At 33.6% G+C, this 16714-nt stretch overlaps 1 protein-coding gene across 1 annotated transcript; it reads left to right on the forward strand.

Moving 5' to 3' along the window:
- The first annotated feature begins 493 nt into the window (after positions 1 to 493).
- LOC139842620 (uncharacterized) lies at positions 494 to 14972 on the forward strand. Its single transcript, XM_071832740.1, has 4 exons — positions 494 to 680; positions 826 to 988; positions 4945 to 5413; positions 14880 to 14972. Exons 1-4 carry the CDS (start codon positions 494 to 496, stop codon positions 14970 to 14972), a joined length of 912 nt encoding a protein of 303 aa, XP_071688841.1.
- Positions 14973 to 16714: the final 1742 nt, after the last annotated feature.

The following is a 16714-nucleotide window of genomic DNA, read 5'->3' on the forward strand; positions in this document are numbered from 1 at the left end:
TTATTCTTAGTTTATTCATGCTTGAATCGGTGCGTTTAATCAGTTGTTAGTTGTGATTTTGCAGTTTACAGGTAGTTTATGCCAAATACTCGTTCATCAAACGCAGAGTTATTTTCGCCTTATCCGGAACCATGAATAGTATTTTGGAGTCGTAATACGAACGAGTCATGTGAGTCTGACACGTTGGAAACAGAAAACTAATATTCCCACTGCACCATCAACTAGCAAACCTGTGCTTAATTTGGACAGTTTTACCGATTCGGTTGTGTTTGAAACTCAGGAATCACTGGTTGTTCAACCACCACCAGTGGTAATTAATACTCGAATTGTACCTGAGCTTCCAGTTATACCTGAGGTTCCAATTGTTAATTAAATGGCTCAACAAGTTTAGAGTATGGCGGAAAAGATGAAGGCCTCCTGAGTAGGCCAGGGTCACGTTATCAGAGTTCCAGAAGTTAGGCATGAGTTTGAGATCAAAGGCCCAATTATCAGTATGATTGCGTTGAAATGTCAGTTTGGAGGGGAACCACAAGAGGATGCTAACGAGCATATTCGTATTTTTCTGCAGATTTGTGGGTTGTTTAAGTTCACTAATGTCCACGATCATGTCATTTATTTGAAGCTTTTCCCATGGTCTTTGAAGGGTGAAGATAGAGTTTGGTTAAATAGTTTTCCTGAAGGTACGATCGAGGATTGGAATACTTTGATGGAAAAATTCTTGAGCAAATACTTTCCTGCATCCAAAGCTACTTGACTTCAGCAAGAAATTTCTCAGTTTCGTCAAAAGCCTAACGAGACTCTTTATGACGTTTGGAATCGCTTCAGCCGATTGTTGCGATCTTGTCCTCAACACGGGGTTAGATACTTTTGCTAAGGTACAAACCTTTTATAAGGGATGTGTCATCAGTACTCGTATTACTATTGATCAAGAAGTAGGAGGTAGTCTCATGAACAAAACCGAAGAGGAGGCGTATGAGATAATTGAGAAGTAAGCAGAGTATTCTCATGAGTGGCATGAGGATAATGATTTGGGTCGTTCTTCTTCTTCAGTTGCAATCGCCGGTGCTTACGATGATTTTGCTTCCATTAATGCCAAATTAGACAAGTTTGGAAGACACTTAGAAAAGGTGGACAAGGACATCCACGGGATGATGGTTGGTTGCGAATTATGTGGTGGTTTTCATTTGGGTAAAGATTGTGATGCGGGGTTGACTATGAATCAGAAAGAAGAGATTGCTTTTATTAGTCAACAGAATAACAATCAGTTTCAAGGACGAGCCCAGTTTAACAGAAATTTCAATAATCCTTATAATCCTCAAGGTAATCAGGGTTCGAGATTTTAGCCGGGATCTAGTGGAGGATTTCAACAGCAAGCTCCCGGGTACCTTCAAAACCTCAAGCTGAAGAGAAAAAGTCTAATCTTGAAGCTATGATAGAAAAGATTGTGGTATCTCAAACTCAGCTTGTTACTACTGTTAATCAAAACAATGAGAAGAATGATTAAATGTTTCGAAATCAACAAGCCGCTATTCAGAATTTAGAGAAACAAATTGGTCAGCTTGCTAATCAGAGGAATGTGAGGAAACCGGGGGAGTTACCGAGTAACACGGATACTAACCCGAAGAATGGGCACGTTAATGTTATCACCACCCGAAGTGGTTTAGCATATGATCCACCTAGGAAGCCCGACGAGTATGATTTACGGGTTCCGTTAGCTAAGGATAGTGAGCCGGTTGTTGTTAGTGAATCGGAGGGGGAAAAGGAGCCGGAACATGTGATTGAGAAAGTGGTAAAGGTACCGAAAACCGTTGCTGCTAAACTGGTAGTTAAAGAGTATCAACCACCGCTCTCATTCCCGAGGAAGCATAGATTGGAGAAGCTAGAGGCATAAAAGTCCAAGTTCATGCACTTGATTAAAAAAGTTAACATAAATATGCATTTTATTGATGTGATTGCAGGTATGACAAAGTATGCAAGGTTTCTTAAGGATTTGCTAACTAACAGGAAGAAGCTAGTCAGTCAGGTTAAATGCCGCATGCTCAGCGGTAGTTGCAAACAAGCTTCTCAGGAAGCTTGAGGATCCTGGGAGTTTCACCATTCCTTGTTTACTTGGTAATTTAGACTGTGTGATGGCGTTGGCGGATTTGGGGGCTAGCATCAATTTGATGCCTTATTCTATTTATCTAAAGCTAGACCCAGGGGAGTTAAAACCCACTCGTATGGCCGATTTCGTGGTTTTGGATATGGAAGTGGATGAAAGGATTCCACTTATTTTGGGTCGGCCATTTTTGAATACTGACTAGATGTATCATCGATGTTTATGGCCAAAAGTTGACCCTTACAATAGATGACTTGAGTGCAACATTCTCAATCGACCATGCTTTAAAATACCCTGCTTACACTGATGATACATGTTATTTTCTTAACACTGTGGATGTCCAGTCTGAGTTTTTGCAGGAATTCTCAGAGTTACAGGGTTCAGGAGAATGCTCTTTGGTTGAAATTGATGAGTAGTTGCAGGTTGAGGAGGTGGATATTTTGATCGCCTTGATGGAAAACGGCTATGAGCCGACTGAGGATGAGTTCAAAGAACTCGATCGTGATGCTGATTACCGGAGCAAGTCTTCAATTGAAGAACCTCCCGAGTTAGAATTGAAGCCACTTCCAGACCATCTGAAATACACTTATTTACAGGAGGAATCTAAGCTCCCGGTAATTATTTCTTCTTCTCTTACTACAGATCAGAAAACTGAGCTTGTTACCATGCTTAAGGCCCATAAACCGGCCATTTCGTAGAAAATTCACGACATCAAGGGTATTAGTTCCTCCTATTACACTCACAAAATCCTAATGGAGGATAACTCCAAACCTATGGTGCAACACCAAAGGAGGTTGAACCCTCACATGCAGGATGTCGTGAAGAAATAGATCATTAAGCTCCTCGATGCAGGTCTTATTTACCCGATTTCTGACAGTCCGTGGATAAGCCCGGTATACTGGGTACCTAAGAAATGTGGTATGACTGTTACCACCAATGATAAAAACGAGTTAATTTCCACTCGGACTGTCACGGGATGGCGTGTTTGTATTGACTACTGAAAGTTGAACGACGCCACATGAAAAGACCACTTCCCGTTACCTTTCATGGACCAAATGCTAGAGAGGTTAGCGAAAAACAACTTTCACTATTTTCTTGATGGTTTCTTGGGCTATTTTCCAAATTTCTATCTCGCCCGAGGACCAATAAAAAATCACCTTTACGTGCCCGTATGGCACATTCTCATACCGTCGCATGCCCTTTGGCCTTTGTAATGCTCCGGCCACTTTTCAAAGGTGCATGATGGCCATATTCCATGATATAATAGAAGATTGCATGGAGGTGTTCATGGATGACTTTTCGGTCTTCGGTAACACTTTTGATTCATGCCTTCTTAACTTAGAAAGGATGTTGGTAAGGTGTGAGAAATCCAATCTTGTGCTCAACTGGGAAAAGTGCCATTTCATGGTACAAGAGGGCATAGTCCCCGGGCACAAGATTTATAAGAACGGTATTGAGGTGGATCCCACGAAGGTAACTGCTATTAAGAACCTTCCACCTCCTACCGATGTTAAGGGTGTTCGGAGTTTTCTCGGGCATGCCAGTTTTTACCGGCGGTTCATTAAGGATTTTTCCAAGATCGCTAACCCAATGAACAAACTCCTCGAAAAGGACACACCTTGGAACTTCTTCGACGAGTGTCAAAAGGCATTCGGACTTCTTAAGGAGAAACTCATCAATGCGCCTATCATAATTGCTCCGAAATGGTCCTTTCCATTTGAGCTTGTGTGTGATGCATCCGATTTTGCTGTTGGAGCTGTCTTGGGCCAAAGGGTCGAGAAACATTTTCGACCCATCTATTATGCAAGCAAGACCTTGCAAGGAGGTCATTTGAATTACACTACCACTGAAAATGAGCTCCTTGCGGTGGTCTTTTCATTCGATAAGTTCCGATCCTATTTAGTCTTGTCTAAGACTATTGTTTTTACGGACCATTCTGCTATAAAGTACCTCTTCTCGAAACCGGATGCCAAACCTCGATTGCTTAGATGGATCTTGCTTTTGCAAGAATTCGATATCGAGATCCGGGATAAGAAGGGTGCCAAAAATCTTGCGGCCGACCACTTGTCTAGACTCGAGAATCCAAATCTCAAAGTCTTTCATGAGTCGAGTATTCATGATGATTTTCCCGACGAGTATCTCATGAAGGTGGACAAGGTGGATGAGCCATGGTACGTGGACATAGCTAATTATCTTGTTGGCGGATTCTTGGAGAAAGGGTGGTCACATCAAAAGAGGAAAAAATTCTTTAGTGACCTTAAGCACTATTTCTGGAAAGATCCTTATCTTTTTCGTTGTTGTCCGGATGGAGTAATTCGAAGGTGCGTTTCTGGTAAGGAATGCATTCGTATTTTCTTGGAATGCCATTGTGGCCCTACGAGTGGGCATTTTGGTCCCCAAATCACGGAGAAGAAGGTGCATGAGGCCGGTTTTTATTGGTCTAGTATTTTTAAGGATGCCCATGCCATTTGTAACTCATGTGACTCTTGTCAATGGGCCGGACAAATCACCAAACGTGACGAAATGCCTCAATAAAGCATCCAAGTATGCGAGGTGTTTGATGTTTGGGGCATTCATTTTATGGGCCCGTTTCCTAAATCCCATAACTATCTCTACATACTCGTTGCAATCGATTACGTATCTAAATGGGTGGAGGCAAAACCTCTCCCTACTAACGATGCACGAGTTGTAATCATGTTCTTGATGGGGCTTTTTGCCCGTTTTGGCACTCCGAAAGCCCTCATTAGTGATAGGGGCACTCACTTTTGCAATGCGCAAATGGAAAAGGTTTTGAAATGATATGGAGTAATCCATAATATTTCTACCTCATATCACCCGCAAACTAGTGGGCAAGTGGAGAACACCAATCGGTCACTTAAACGAATTCTTGAAAAGACCGTTGGTTCAAATCCTAAGGAATGGTCCAACGAACTTGATGATGCATTGTGGGCATTTCGTACCGCCTACAAAACTCCTATCGGGACCACTCCTTTTCGCTTGGTTTATGGCAAAGCATATCATCTCCCGTTGGAGATTGAGCACAAAGCACATTGGGCTCTTAGGACATGCAATCTTGATTATCATGAGGCGGGTCACCTTAGGTTGACCCAATTGAATGAATTAGATGAGTTGAGGCACGATGCCTCTGAGAACTCACTCATGTATAAGGAAAAGACAAAGAGGTGGCATGACAATCGGATCAAAGGTCCGAAAGAATTTAAGGAAGGCAACCGTGTCCTTCTTTATAATTCGCGTTTCAAATTGTCACCGGGGAAGCTTAAGTCCCGTTGGTCGGGACCGTTTGTGGTTAGGAAGGTGTATGTGACACCGCAAATTTTTTTTTTTATATGTGGCGGAAGCATTTATTTATTAATGACAAAATAAACATTAACTATTGTTAATACAACCAGTGTCACGTGTCATTACAAAATACAAGTTTATACGGAGAAAACGTATTTACAATATGTTTACAAAATGTCATTGTTTAAACAAGCAGGACCACATCAGGGTTGACTCCTGTCAAACATAACACCACCTTGCGCGTCTTCTCCCCAAAAAGCATCACTTACAAAAGCTAACAACCTGCAGGGAGAGGATGGAGGGGAATTAGCATGAAGCTAAGTGAGTACGACTAACTACAGGCAATAGAATACAGGTACCGTCATACTAATCATGTCATAAAGGCTAACACACAAACATCACCCAAGTGCCGTCTACAAAGACTCTGGCAGCTCGACCAAACCATTAACCACCAGCTAATTGGACTGGGGCTTACCAAAAGTTCCTCCACCACCGTGTGTATATATATAATCCACACGCGACAGACGTGTCATTCACATATATATACACCTCGATTGTCTAGGCTACCATATGAGGAACCCAACCCGCAGGTTGATCTCTCCTACTGAGGCTACCACACAATAGGGACGCACTGGGCTCCAGCAGACAAGCATCAACTAACATGCAGTCATCACAATATACTAACTAACCACAACAATAAGTATATCTAACTAGCATGGCAATCATAATATAACATGCTACAATATACTATATTATCCAGTTAGTCCCACTCATCAAATACCAGCAACCAGCTAAGATAATCTACTACTGAGCAGCTTCCTTATCTTTATCACCTGAACATAAGGCAAATCAAGTCAGTTACTGTCCGTTAACACCAAATAACACATTACAAAAATTTTTGTATCAAAAAGCGTCCGCTAATTTTTTTTGCTTAACACTTATCAAAATACAAACGGGCAGCATAACGGCTAAAAATTAACACTTAGTAAAAATTTCTACTGCATAGACCATCGGTCGATCGAAAGAGACGACCGGCCGATCGTCACTACACCATCGGTCGATCGACTACACTATCGGCCGATCGTTAAAATTTCAACCGTTGGTCGAAGGACTCACACCATCGGTCGAGGGTCTAGTCCATCAACCGATCGCCAGACACCATCGGTCGATCGTCAATGACCATCGGCCGAGGGTAGTTCATCTGTAGCAGCAGCTGCCAAAGTGACGGGTTTCTCACAAAACTCACCAATTCTCGATATAGAGCTCGTTTTTAACCTTAAAACTTACCAAATCTGATACACTGATCATTAAGAAACACAAACCCACAAGGTTTTGACACTAACAACACTAAATCGACCCATTTTGACCCAATTTACACTTTTATGAAAACTAACACAAAATCTTAAATTTCTCAAAGATTAGAGCATGAAAGATTGTGATTCTTACCTTAAAAGAAACAGTGAATCACAAGGAACACAAAGATATGAACAATTTGAGCTCTAGAACAAAGATTAAGAATTAGGGTATGATTGTAGGTGAAAGGGAAGGTACGAGTGTGTTTGTGTGTGTGAAAGTTCTGGAAACCAAAATGAGAAAAAAGGAAGCACGAGTCATCTAAAGTGGGTTAAATCCTACATTGTGCAACACACGGGTATTTATCAGTTATCTGATATCTTTCGTACATCATTTGGCAACCCAAACGAAGTCCAAATTAAATAAACAAATCCGTTCTGTGACCCTTGTCACAAACTGGTCCTAACCACAACATTAAATAATAATAAACATTAACTAAAAATAAAAGCATATAATAACACAACATCAACTTAAGGGCAATTTAGTCATCTTACAGCTAGGCCCGATTGAGGATGTTACAGTGTACCCCTATGGTACGGTGGAGTTGTATATGTGAAGACCCGTCCTAATCCATCCGGACGAAGTCCATATCGATTATAAACGATTCATAACAGTTGATTACATCGTGAGGTATTTGACCTCTATATGATACATTTTACAAACATTGCATTCCATTTTAAAAGACAATCTTTCTTTACAACGAAAAATTGATGACATGCATACCATTTCAGAATATACCCAACTATAATTGACTTAATAATAATCTTGATGAACTCCATGACTCGAATGCAACGTCTTTTAAAATATGTCATGAATGACTCCAAGTAATATCTCTAAAATGAGCAAATGCACAGCGGAAGATTTCTTTCATACCTGAGAATAAACATGCTTTCAAGTGTCAACCAAAAGGTTGGTGAGTTCATTAGTTTATCATAAATAATCAATTCATAAATTTAATAGACCACAAGATTTCATATTTCCATTTCTCATAAACATACGTCCCATGCATAGAGACAAAAATATCATTCATATGGATTGAACACCTGGTAACCGACATTCACAATATGCACATAAGAATATCCCCATCATTCCGGGATCCTCCTTCGGACATGATATAAATTTTGAAGTACTAAAGCATCCGGTACTTTAGATGGGGCTTGTTGGGCCCGATAGATCTATCTTTAGAGTTCGCGTCAATTAGGGTGTCTGTTCCCTAATTCTTAGATTACCAGACTAAAAGGGGCATATTCAGTTTCGATTATTCAACCATAGAATGTAATTTCGATTACTTGTGTCTATTTCGTAAAACGGTTATAAAAGTTGCGCATGTATTCTCAGCCCAAAAATATAAAGGGTAAAAAGGCAAATGAAACTCACCAATTGTATTTCGTAGTAAAAATACAGATGACTATATTGAACAATGCAGGGTTGACCTCGGATTCACGAACCTATATCATTCGTATATATACATTAAAATATATACTTGTAATTGAACAATTTCATATCTTATATATTTTGTATTTTGTTTAAATATATATTTGAAAATGATTATTATTTATATAGTTATATGGATTATTGATACTATAATTGTAGTATATGTAATAAGTATGTTTTTATATTCAAACTATTTATTTATTTAAAATGATGGTTTTGATATTAACGATTTACAAGAATAATATTAATACTAATAATAACTTCATTAAAAATGATAATTTTAATAATAGTAATGATATTGTTAATAATGATACTTTTATCTAATTATACTATTAATAATACTAATAGTTACAAAAGTGATACTAATATTAATAGTGATTAAAATAATGAATATAATAATACTAGTGTTAATAATAAGGATAATAATATTTATGATTTTATTATTAATAATATTAATGACAGTTTTAATGATAAATCTTATAATAATGATAATAACAGTAGTTTTTAATAAATTAACTAAGTAAAAAAAATAATGATAATCTTAATAATAATAACCCTAGGATTCATCATACATAATAATAATAATATTATTCAATTTTGTAACTATAATCATACTGATAATACTACTTTAAAAATCACTAAGGATAATAATACTTCTAATACCTATAATTCTAAACTTGATAATAGTAATAATTTTAATACCATTAATATCAATTATCAATAATAATAATAATAACAATGATAATAATATATTTTTATTTCTTTCCTAAATAATAATAGTGATAAACATAATCATAATCATAATCATAATTAATACTAACATTATTTAATAATAATAATAATAATAATAATAATAATAATAATAATAATAATAATAATAATAATAATAATAATAATAATAATTTGGAATAATACCTTAAAGGAGAAATCGCCCAAAAAAATACTGCCACTCCAAGGACTCGAACCCCCGACCTTTCGAAACCCGCAAACACTCCGAACCACTGGGCCGTCGCCCATTTTCTAATTTTATACAAAACTCGTTTTTATTTAACCCGTACAATTCAGTTTCTAAATCTCCTTCTTCCTCATATTAAATCAAATCGACCAAGACTCATAAGCTAATAATAAACATAATTTAAGTGTTGTTTTCAGACTATTAAACCGAGTTATTAATAAAGTGGTTGTGTTTGAAAGTAGTTAAAACCGAAAAATAAAAAAAAATAAAAAGAAGCCATAACAGCTCGCTCGCTGATGGCCTTGAAGAACCCAAAACCAAATTCGAATTTTTAGCAGGTTTCAGACTATGATTATAACATGAAATGTGGAGTATATCATTTATAAAAACTGCTTGAATCCTCAATTTAATTTAAAACACGAAAACAAACTCGAATTTTCCCATGAACAAAACAGTTGACTTTTATATTTAGAAATTTGACTCCGAAATTCGAATTCGTTAGTTAAAATTGAGACTTGGGATTTTACAGATAGATTAAATGAACGCTTTCTAATAGAATTGCATTGTTAAATTTTTAAATATGGCTCGAATTCGATTGTTGATAATAATGGTACAAGAACAGAGCGAAAAAAAAAGAATTATTTAAGTTCTGTGTTTTTGATCCTCAGTCACAGACGTATAGATATACAATATAAAGGAGTACTTATTTTAACAGTTATTCTGATTGGAATTTACTTGCATCGACCTTTAACAGAATACTAGACAGGAAAAAATTCAACAGATAATTAAAAAGCAAATTAGATAGCGATATCTAACAAATTGGGAACACAAAACAAAATTAAAAACAGTTAATAGATATATAAAGCTGATTCGTACGACTTTTTCTAATTTATAGTTTATATATAATGAATATTAATTAATAATTGTATTAGAAATAATAATAATTATGTTAATAATAATAAATAAATAAGTAAATAAGTAGATTAATAATAATACTATTAATAATAATAATTATTATATAAATAATAATAATAATAATAATAATTAATAATAATTTTAACAACTATAATAATAATAATCAAAATAATATTTATTATAAATTGTATTATCCTTATGATAATATTTATAATGATTTCCATAATAATGGTAATATGAATGGTCTTTTTAATAATAATAATAATAAGTTTAATAATTAAATCTCATGGTAAATTTAATAATAATTATAACTATAATCATAATAATATTAATAACAAAATAATACTAATAATAATAATGACATTGTTAAGAATGATATTTATATTAATAATCATAATAATAATATATCAAGTTATACATATCAAATTTTACAAATAATAATAATGAAAGTATTGATGATAATATTAATATAAAAATTACATTAAATCTTGTAATTAAATTTGATATAATACAATTTATTAATTATATCATATTTACTGATTATAATATATAGAATTCTTTAATATTTATTTATTACAATATATATATATATATATATATATATATATATATATATATATATATATATATATATATATATATATATATAATAATATTTATGTATTGAATATATATATGTATTTATAGATTCATTTTAAATTACAAAATTATTATCTTATATATTATTTTCCCTATTTAATTCTAACGATTATGATTTATAATTTCCAATCATTGTATGTATTTACATTTATATATATACATATTCATTTACAAGCAATTGTTCGTGAATCTTCGGGAATAGCTAAGGGTTATTGATTTCATGAATATAGTTTCCAAAACTTTTGAGACTCAATATTACAGATTTTGCTTATAGTGCCAGGATTATATAAAGATTAGGTTTAAATTTGGTCGGAAATTCCCGGGTCATCACAGTACCTACCCGTTAAAGAAATTTCGTCCCGAAATTTGAGTGAGGTGGTCATGGCTAACAATAAAAATGTTTTCATGACGAATATGAATTGATAAATAGAGTTTCATCATCATTGAGTACTATAGCCAAAACGATTCGATTATGCGAAGCGTACGAGTGAAGTTATCACAAAAGAGTGAAATGAAAAAGACAAGTTTCATCATAACTTTTGACTAGTCATGGTTGAATTTAGAAAATAAGGTGCGTCTTAGCTTTTGACGTTGTCTTGGTTGAATTCCGGAATTCAAGGGATTCAAAAGAAAATCTTGGAAATCTATACGATCTGATTCTTCGAGATTTAAGGAAATTAGGATCTCTTTAATTAAATGCGATGATCTACCTCGATTACTCTGTCTGATACTTCCATTATAAATTTAACTCTTCCGTTCCATTATTCTCACCATTCCTATACTCAATTCCCATACTCAAAAGATTATGATAGTGCTTAATCCAATTTTAAACCCTGATATGTTCCTAATTATCATTTCTGTCATCCTTCTTCTCAATCTTCCATCAGAAAATCTGTTTACTTCTACTATTACCTTGGGGTGATACTATCCTTAATTATACCGTGTCTTTATATTACTATTCGTATTAATATCCATGGTTTGTAACTTCTGGGTTGTTGTTGGGTTTTATATCTTTCCTTATATTTCGATGTCTCTGTTTCTGTCTTTCTTAATCATTGACACCCACAATTAATACTCTCTCCAATTTACTATGATTTATACTCCCATTGATATTTTGAAGCTTCATGCTTTTATTTTCTCTTCCCGACTTTAAGTCAAGCGAGATATGGTCCAGAATTTGTAGATATGCATTTCGGAATGAACATGATTAATGTTCCAGGAAGAAAATTATAATGGCACGATCTTGATTTGTCAAATTACCAGAATCACTGAGAATAGAACTGTCAAGAATATACTTTCTTGATGTGTTCAGAAGTTAAGCAGAATGAAAGAGTTATGTAACAAGGCACATGATGACGTTATGATCTGTGAATCATCACGTTCCATTAGAAACTCAGCATGACTTACTGTAATATAATCACGTTGATCAAGTGTAATTATATTATACTAACTCATGCATCAATTTCCAACACTACTTCAAAATCATTCATAATTTAAACTTGAAGGTTTACAGAATATAGAAACTAACATTTTCTATATGATGTAACACTGATAGCACGAAGAGAGTAATGATTTCAGATAAGATTAGTTATGAAAATATATTCAGAAATATCGAGGATATTTATAATGAAAGATACAATAATATCTCGGAATACCTAAAATCAGAAGATGACAAAAACTATTGTCCGCAAGGGTTTAGAGTAAGGAGCAAGATATTCACTAAAGACTTTAGCAGACATTGAATCATTTGGATTCTTTGAAGTCAAACTTATTCTTTGTGATTTGTCCACAGCTTTCTTCATAGTTTCGCATAATCTGCTTTTCGGTACTAAATTTTCTATTGAATGTTTCCAATATAATGATACACAGGAAGTACGAAGAGGTATATAATTTCAGATGAGAATATTTATGAAAATATCCTCAAAAATATCGAAGATATTGATGATGATATTTTGGAATTTCTAAGTTCGATGGTTGATGAGGAAGATTTTTTTTTCCGCAAGATTTTAACATGTGTACGGAGCAAGATATTCGTTGAAGGTTTCATCGGATTCAGAATTATCTGGATTCTTTGAATATATGGTATGGTCCTTGTATTTGTCCTTGGTCTCCTTCGTGGTGTAACGACCCGTCCTAATCCACCTGGACGAAGTCATCAACATTTGGTCCCATTGCGATGATCGACTCCAAATAATGTCCTTAAAATGAGCAAATGCACAGCGGAAGACTTAATTCGTACCCGAGAATAAACATGCTTAAAAGTGTCAACCAAAAGGTTGGTGAGTTCATAGGTTTATCATAACAATCATTTCAATATATTAATAGACCACAAGATTTCATAATTATAAACATAATACACTCGCAAGTGTATGTAAAGCATTCTAAGTTGTTGAGCACTTGGTAACCATACTTAACACTTAATCAACGTCGCATATTCCCTTTATTATGAAATCTCCCTACACTGTACCAAGTGTAGTCACCGAAACGAAGTACTGTGAAACCGTTGAATACTGGTCGTCCAGTCCGGTTGGGGTTGTCAGGCCCGATAGATCTATCAACAGGATTCGCGTTTACAATACCCATGTAAATAGTAGTTACCAAGCTACAGGGAAGTATGCCAGTGGTACAACTCAACGTAGAATAAATTTTTAAATACTTGTGTCTATTTGGTAAACATTTATAAAAGCAGCGCATGTATTCTCAGCCCAAAAATATATATTGCAAAAGCAATTAAAAAGGGAGCAAATGAAACTCACCTAATGTATTTTGTAGTAAAAATACATATAACGACATTGAACAAGTATAGGGTTGGCCTCGGATTCACGAACCTATATTAGGTATATATATATTAATACACATAATTGTAATTGAATAATTTATTTATTGTTATTATTAATTGTTACTTTAGTAAGTTATATGTTTTATTAATAGTTTAGCTATATTTATTTTATGTATACTTTAGACGAATAATGTTGAAAATAATTATTTTAATGTTAGTAATAATGATGATAATAATAATAATAATAATAACAATAATAATAATAATAATAATAATAATAGTAATAATAATAATAATAATAATAATAATAATATTCTAAAATTAATATTAATAATAATTTTCATAGAGTTAATATTAATATTCATAAAATGATAATAATGATAATAATAATAAAAATAATGATAATAGTAGTAGTTTTAATAAGGATGAAAGTTTAGTAATAATAATGAAAATAATAGTTTTTATAATAATACCTAATACTTAATAATAATAATAATAATAATAATAATAATAATAATAATAATAATAATAATAATAATAATAATAATAATAATAATAATAATAATAATAATAATAATAATAGTAGTAGTAGTAGTAATAATAACAAGACTACCTTTCAAATGGTTAAATGAGCTTTTAAAAAGAAAGTGCCCTAGCCCGGGCTCGAACCCGCGACCTCCCGCTTACTCATAACACCACAAACCCAACTGCTCCACTGTTGACTATTTGATTTAGATCCTAACTTAATTTATTTACTCGTATTTTCTGCCTTCTGGCCCAGTTTCATTTTCGGCCCAACAATAAGAAATATCAGGTGGTTCTCGGCCCAACATGTATTGATAATCTCGGCCCATTAGTTTGATTTGTTAAATCTACCAACTAATCAAGCCCCAATACATTGTTTAGATAAAAAAAAAACTCGATAGGTTGTGAGGAATTCATCAGGAAGCAGCAACTACAACCGCCTCATCCTTACATCATCATCATATGCTTTATGTAATCATTAATATAATTATACATCATCATAAAATAATACACGATATTAGCTATACGTTACCCATCAAATTCCCTTGATCGTGACACCCATTTACTTGTGGTTTACATTCACTTTTCCTTTCAATATAATTATGTTTCTTTTCTTTCACTTTAAATATATTTTCCAATCTTCAGCAAGTTTTCTTTCATTTCATAATATGGAGTTACTTTTGTGAATTTGTTTTGAGGGCTGTGTTTGATCATAGAAGAAACAGGAAACAAGCAAGCTGTAAAAGCAGCAACAAACGGTGGTTTACGAGCAGGAAAACAACATAAGTGGTGTTCATCACTCTAGGTTTGTGTTGGTTTGAATACAGGAGAGTTGCAGCAGTTTTTTTGATGAATAGATAGTGGTATGTTGACGATGACAGTTGGGTGATGGGTTGCACGCCTGGTATAGCAGCAGGGAAACAGTAGTAATAAGTCGTGGTGACGGTTATGGTGATCATGAGTTTGTTAGTTGAAGAAGAAAGAAGATAGAGAGAAAAGATTAAAGGTGGTAGATGGTTGGGTGTTTCGACTGAATTGGAAGAAGAATAGAAGCACAAAATATAGCAGCATGTCTTGAATATTGTTGGGTTGCGGTTTAGGGGTCAAGAGGTGTTGTGTTGATTCACGAAGGAAAACAAGAAAATGGGTGTACTTATGTGTATATGGAAAGAGTTAGGATAGAGTAATGGTGGTTGATTTGGTTTACGTTTGTAATTACATTAACCGAGAAAGTTTTTGTTATTGAATATCATGGTGGTGTTCGAGTTGATGATAACCAAGGTAAGAGTAGTATCAAACATTTAAGTATTTGAGTTGGGTTTAATAACTCTCGGATGTAACAAGCAATGGTACAAGTTGGTGGTGATTCTGAGTTAACAAGGAAACAAAGAAGAAAGAGAAATAACTCCCTTCTCAATTAGCATTCGTATATGTATATATTCGATATTGTGAGCAAAGGAATTAAGAAAGGAAACAGAGATAGAGATGGTGATATAGTAAAACTAAAAACAATTCTAATCATACAACAATTATCTACAGTGAAGAATAGTGAAGTGATTATGATGTTCAACTGATTTTGGTTGTATCTGTGATTCGATTTCAACTGGGAAAAATATTAGAAACAGGAAACAGAAGTGGTGTAATTATGATTCAAGGTGTGAAGTGGTGGCGATGGGGTTTTAGAGAGAGATGGAGAAAGGTGGTGATAGAGGGTGTGGTTCTTCTCTTCGACAAAAACAAATAAGACGAGCAAAAGTTCAAGTTTGTTGACGGTGGTTTTGGAAATCAACGATGGTTTTGGTGGAATTGGGGTCTCACGAAATAGAAGACAAGAAGGAAGGTGATTTTGATAGTAGTTCTTAAATGAGAAAATAAATGGTGTTATGGTGTTTTAGTTCATGTAGTGTATGTGTATATATATAGATATATATATATATATATATATATATATATATATATATATATATATATATATATATATATATATATAAGATGATAGTTTGAGGTTTGTGCAGTAAGTTGATCGAGCATAAACAAGAGTATAAAGGTGATGGTTAAAATTCACGGATCAAATTATATGATTCATTGTCAACATAAATCGCGAGAAATCAGGAGAAGATAATCAATTTGATTGTGATACTTAACAACTCAAATGATTAGTTGAATTATAATTTTAATGTTAATAATTAATAAATATAAATTCATTAATAATAATAATACTTTTAAATATTAATAATAATAATAATAATAATTAGAGTAGTCATTTTAATATTAATACAACAGTTATTTTTAAACTTGTAATTTTAAGTTTAATATATTTCTATATATTATATAATATCTAGAATTTATTAAATCTTTAATTTTTATTAATTATATATGTATATGTACATTACAGTTCTACATACATATATATATATATATATATATATATATATATATATATATATATATATATATATATATATATATATATATATATATATATATATATATATATTTACATTTTTTATTTACACATCGATGTTCGTGAATCGTCGGGCATAGTCGAATGTCAATTGAATATATGAAACAGTTCAAAATTTTTGAGACTTAACCTAACAGACTTGGCTTATCGTGTCAAAATACAATATCATATCGAGAGTTTGGTTTAAAAATTAGTCGAAATTTTTCCGGGTCGTGACAGTACCTACCCGTTAAAGAAATTTCGTCTCGAAAT

This window comes from Rutidosis leptorrhynchoides, chromosome 4, assembly GCF_046630445.1.
Source record: "Rutidosis leptorrhynchoides isolate AG116_Rl617_1_P2 chromosome 4, CSIRO_AGI_Rlap_v1, whole genome shotgun sequence".
NCBI lineage: Eukaryota > Viridiplantae > Streptophyta > Magnoliopsida > Asterales > Asteraceae > Rutidosis > Rutidosis leptorrhynchoides.

Excerpts from the sequence above, each read along its gene's own strand:
- LOC139842620 (XM_071832740.1), top strand. The coding sequence starts at position 494 with ATGATTGCGTTGAAATGTCAGTTTGGAGGGGAACCACAAGAGGATGCT. Across the intron at positions 681-825 it reads GTTAAATAGTTTTCCTGAAG|CCGATTGTTGCGATCTTGTC; the intron begins GTACGATCGAGG and ends GAATCGCTTCAG. Across the intron at positions 5,414-14,879 it reads GACCGTTTGTGGTTAGGAAG|TTGGGTGATGGGTTGCACGC; the intron begins GTGTATGTGACA and ends TGACGATGACAG.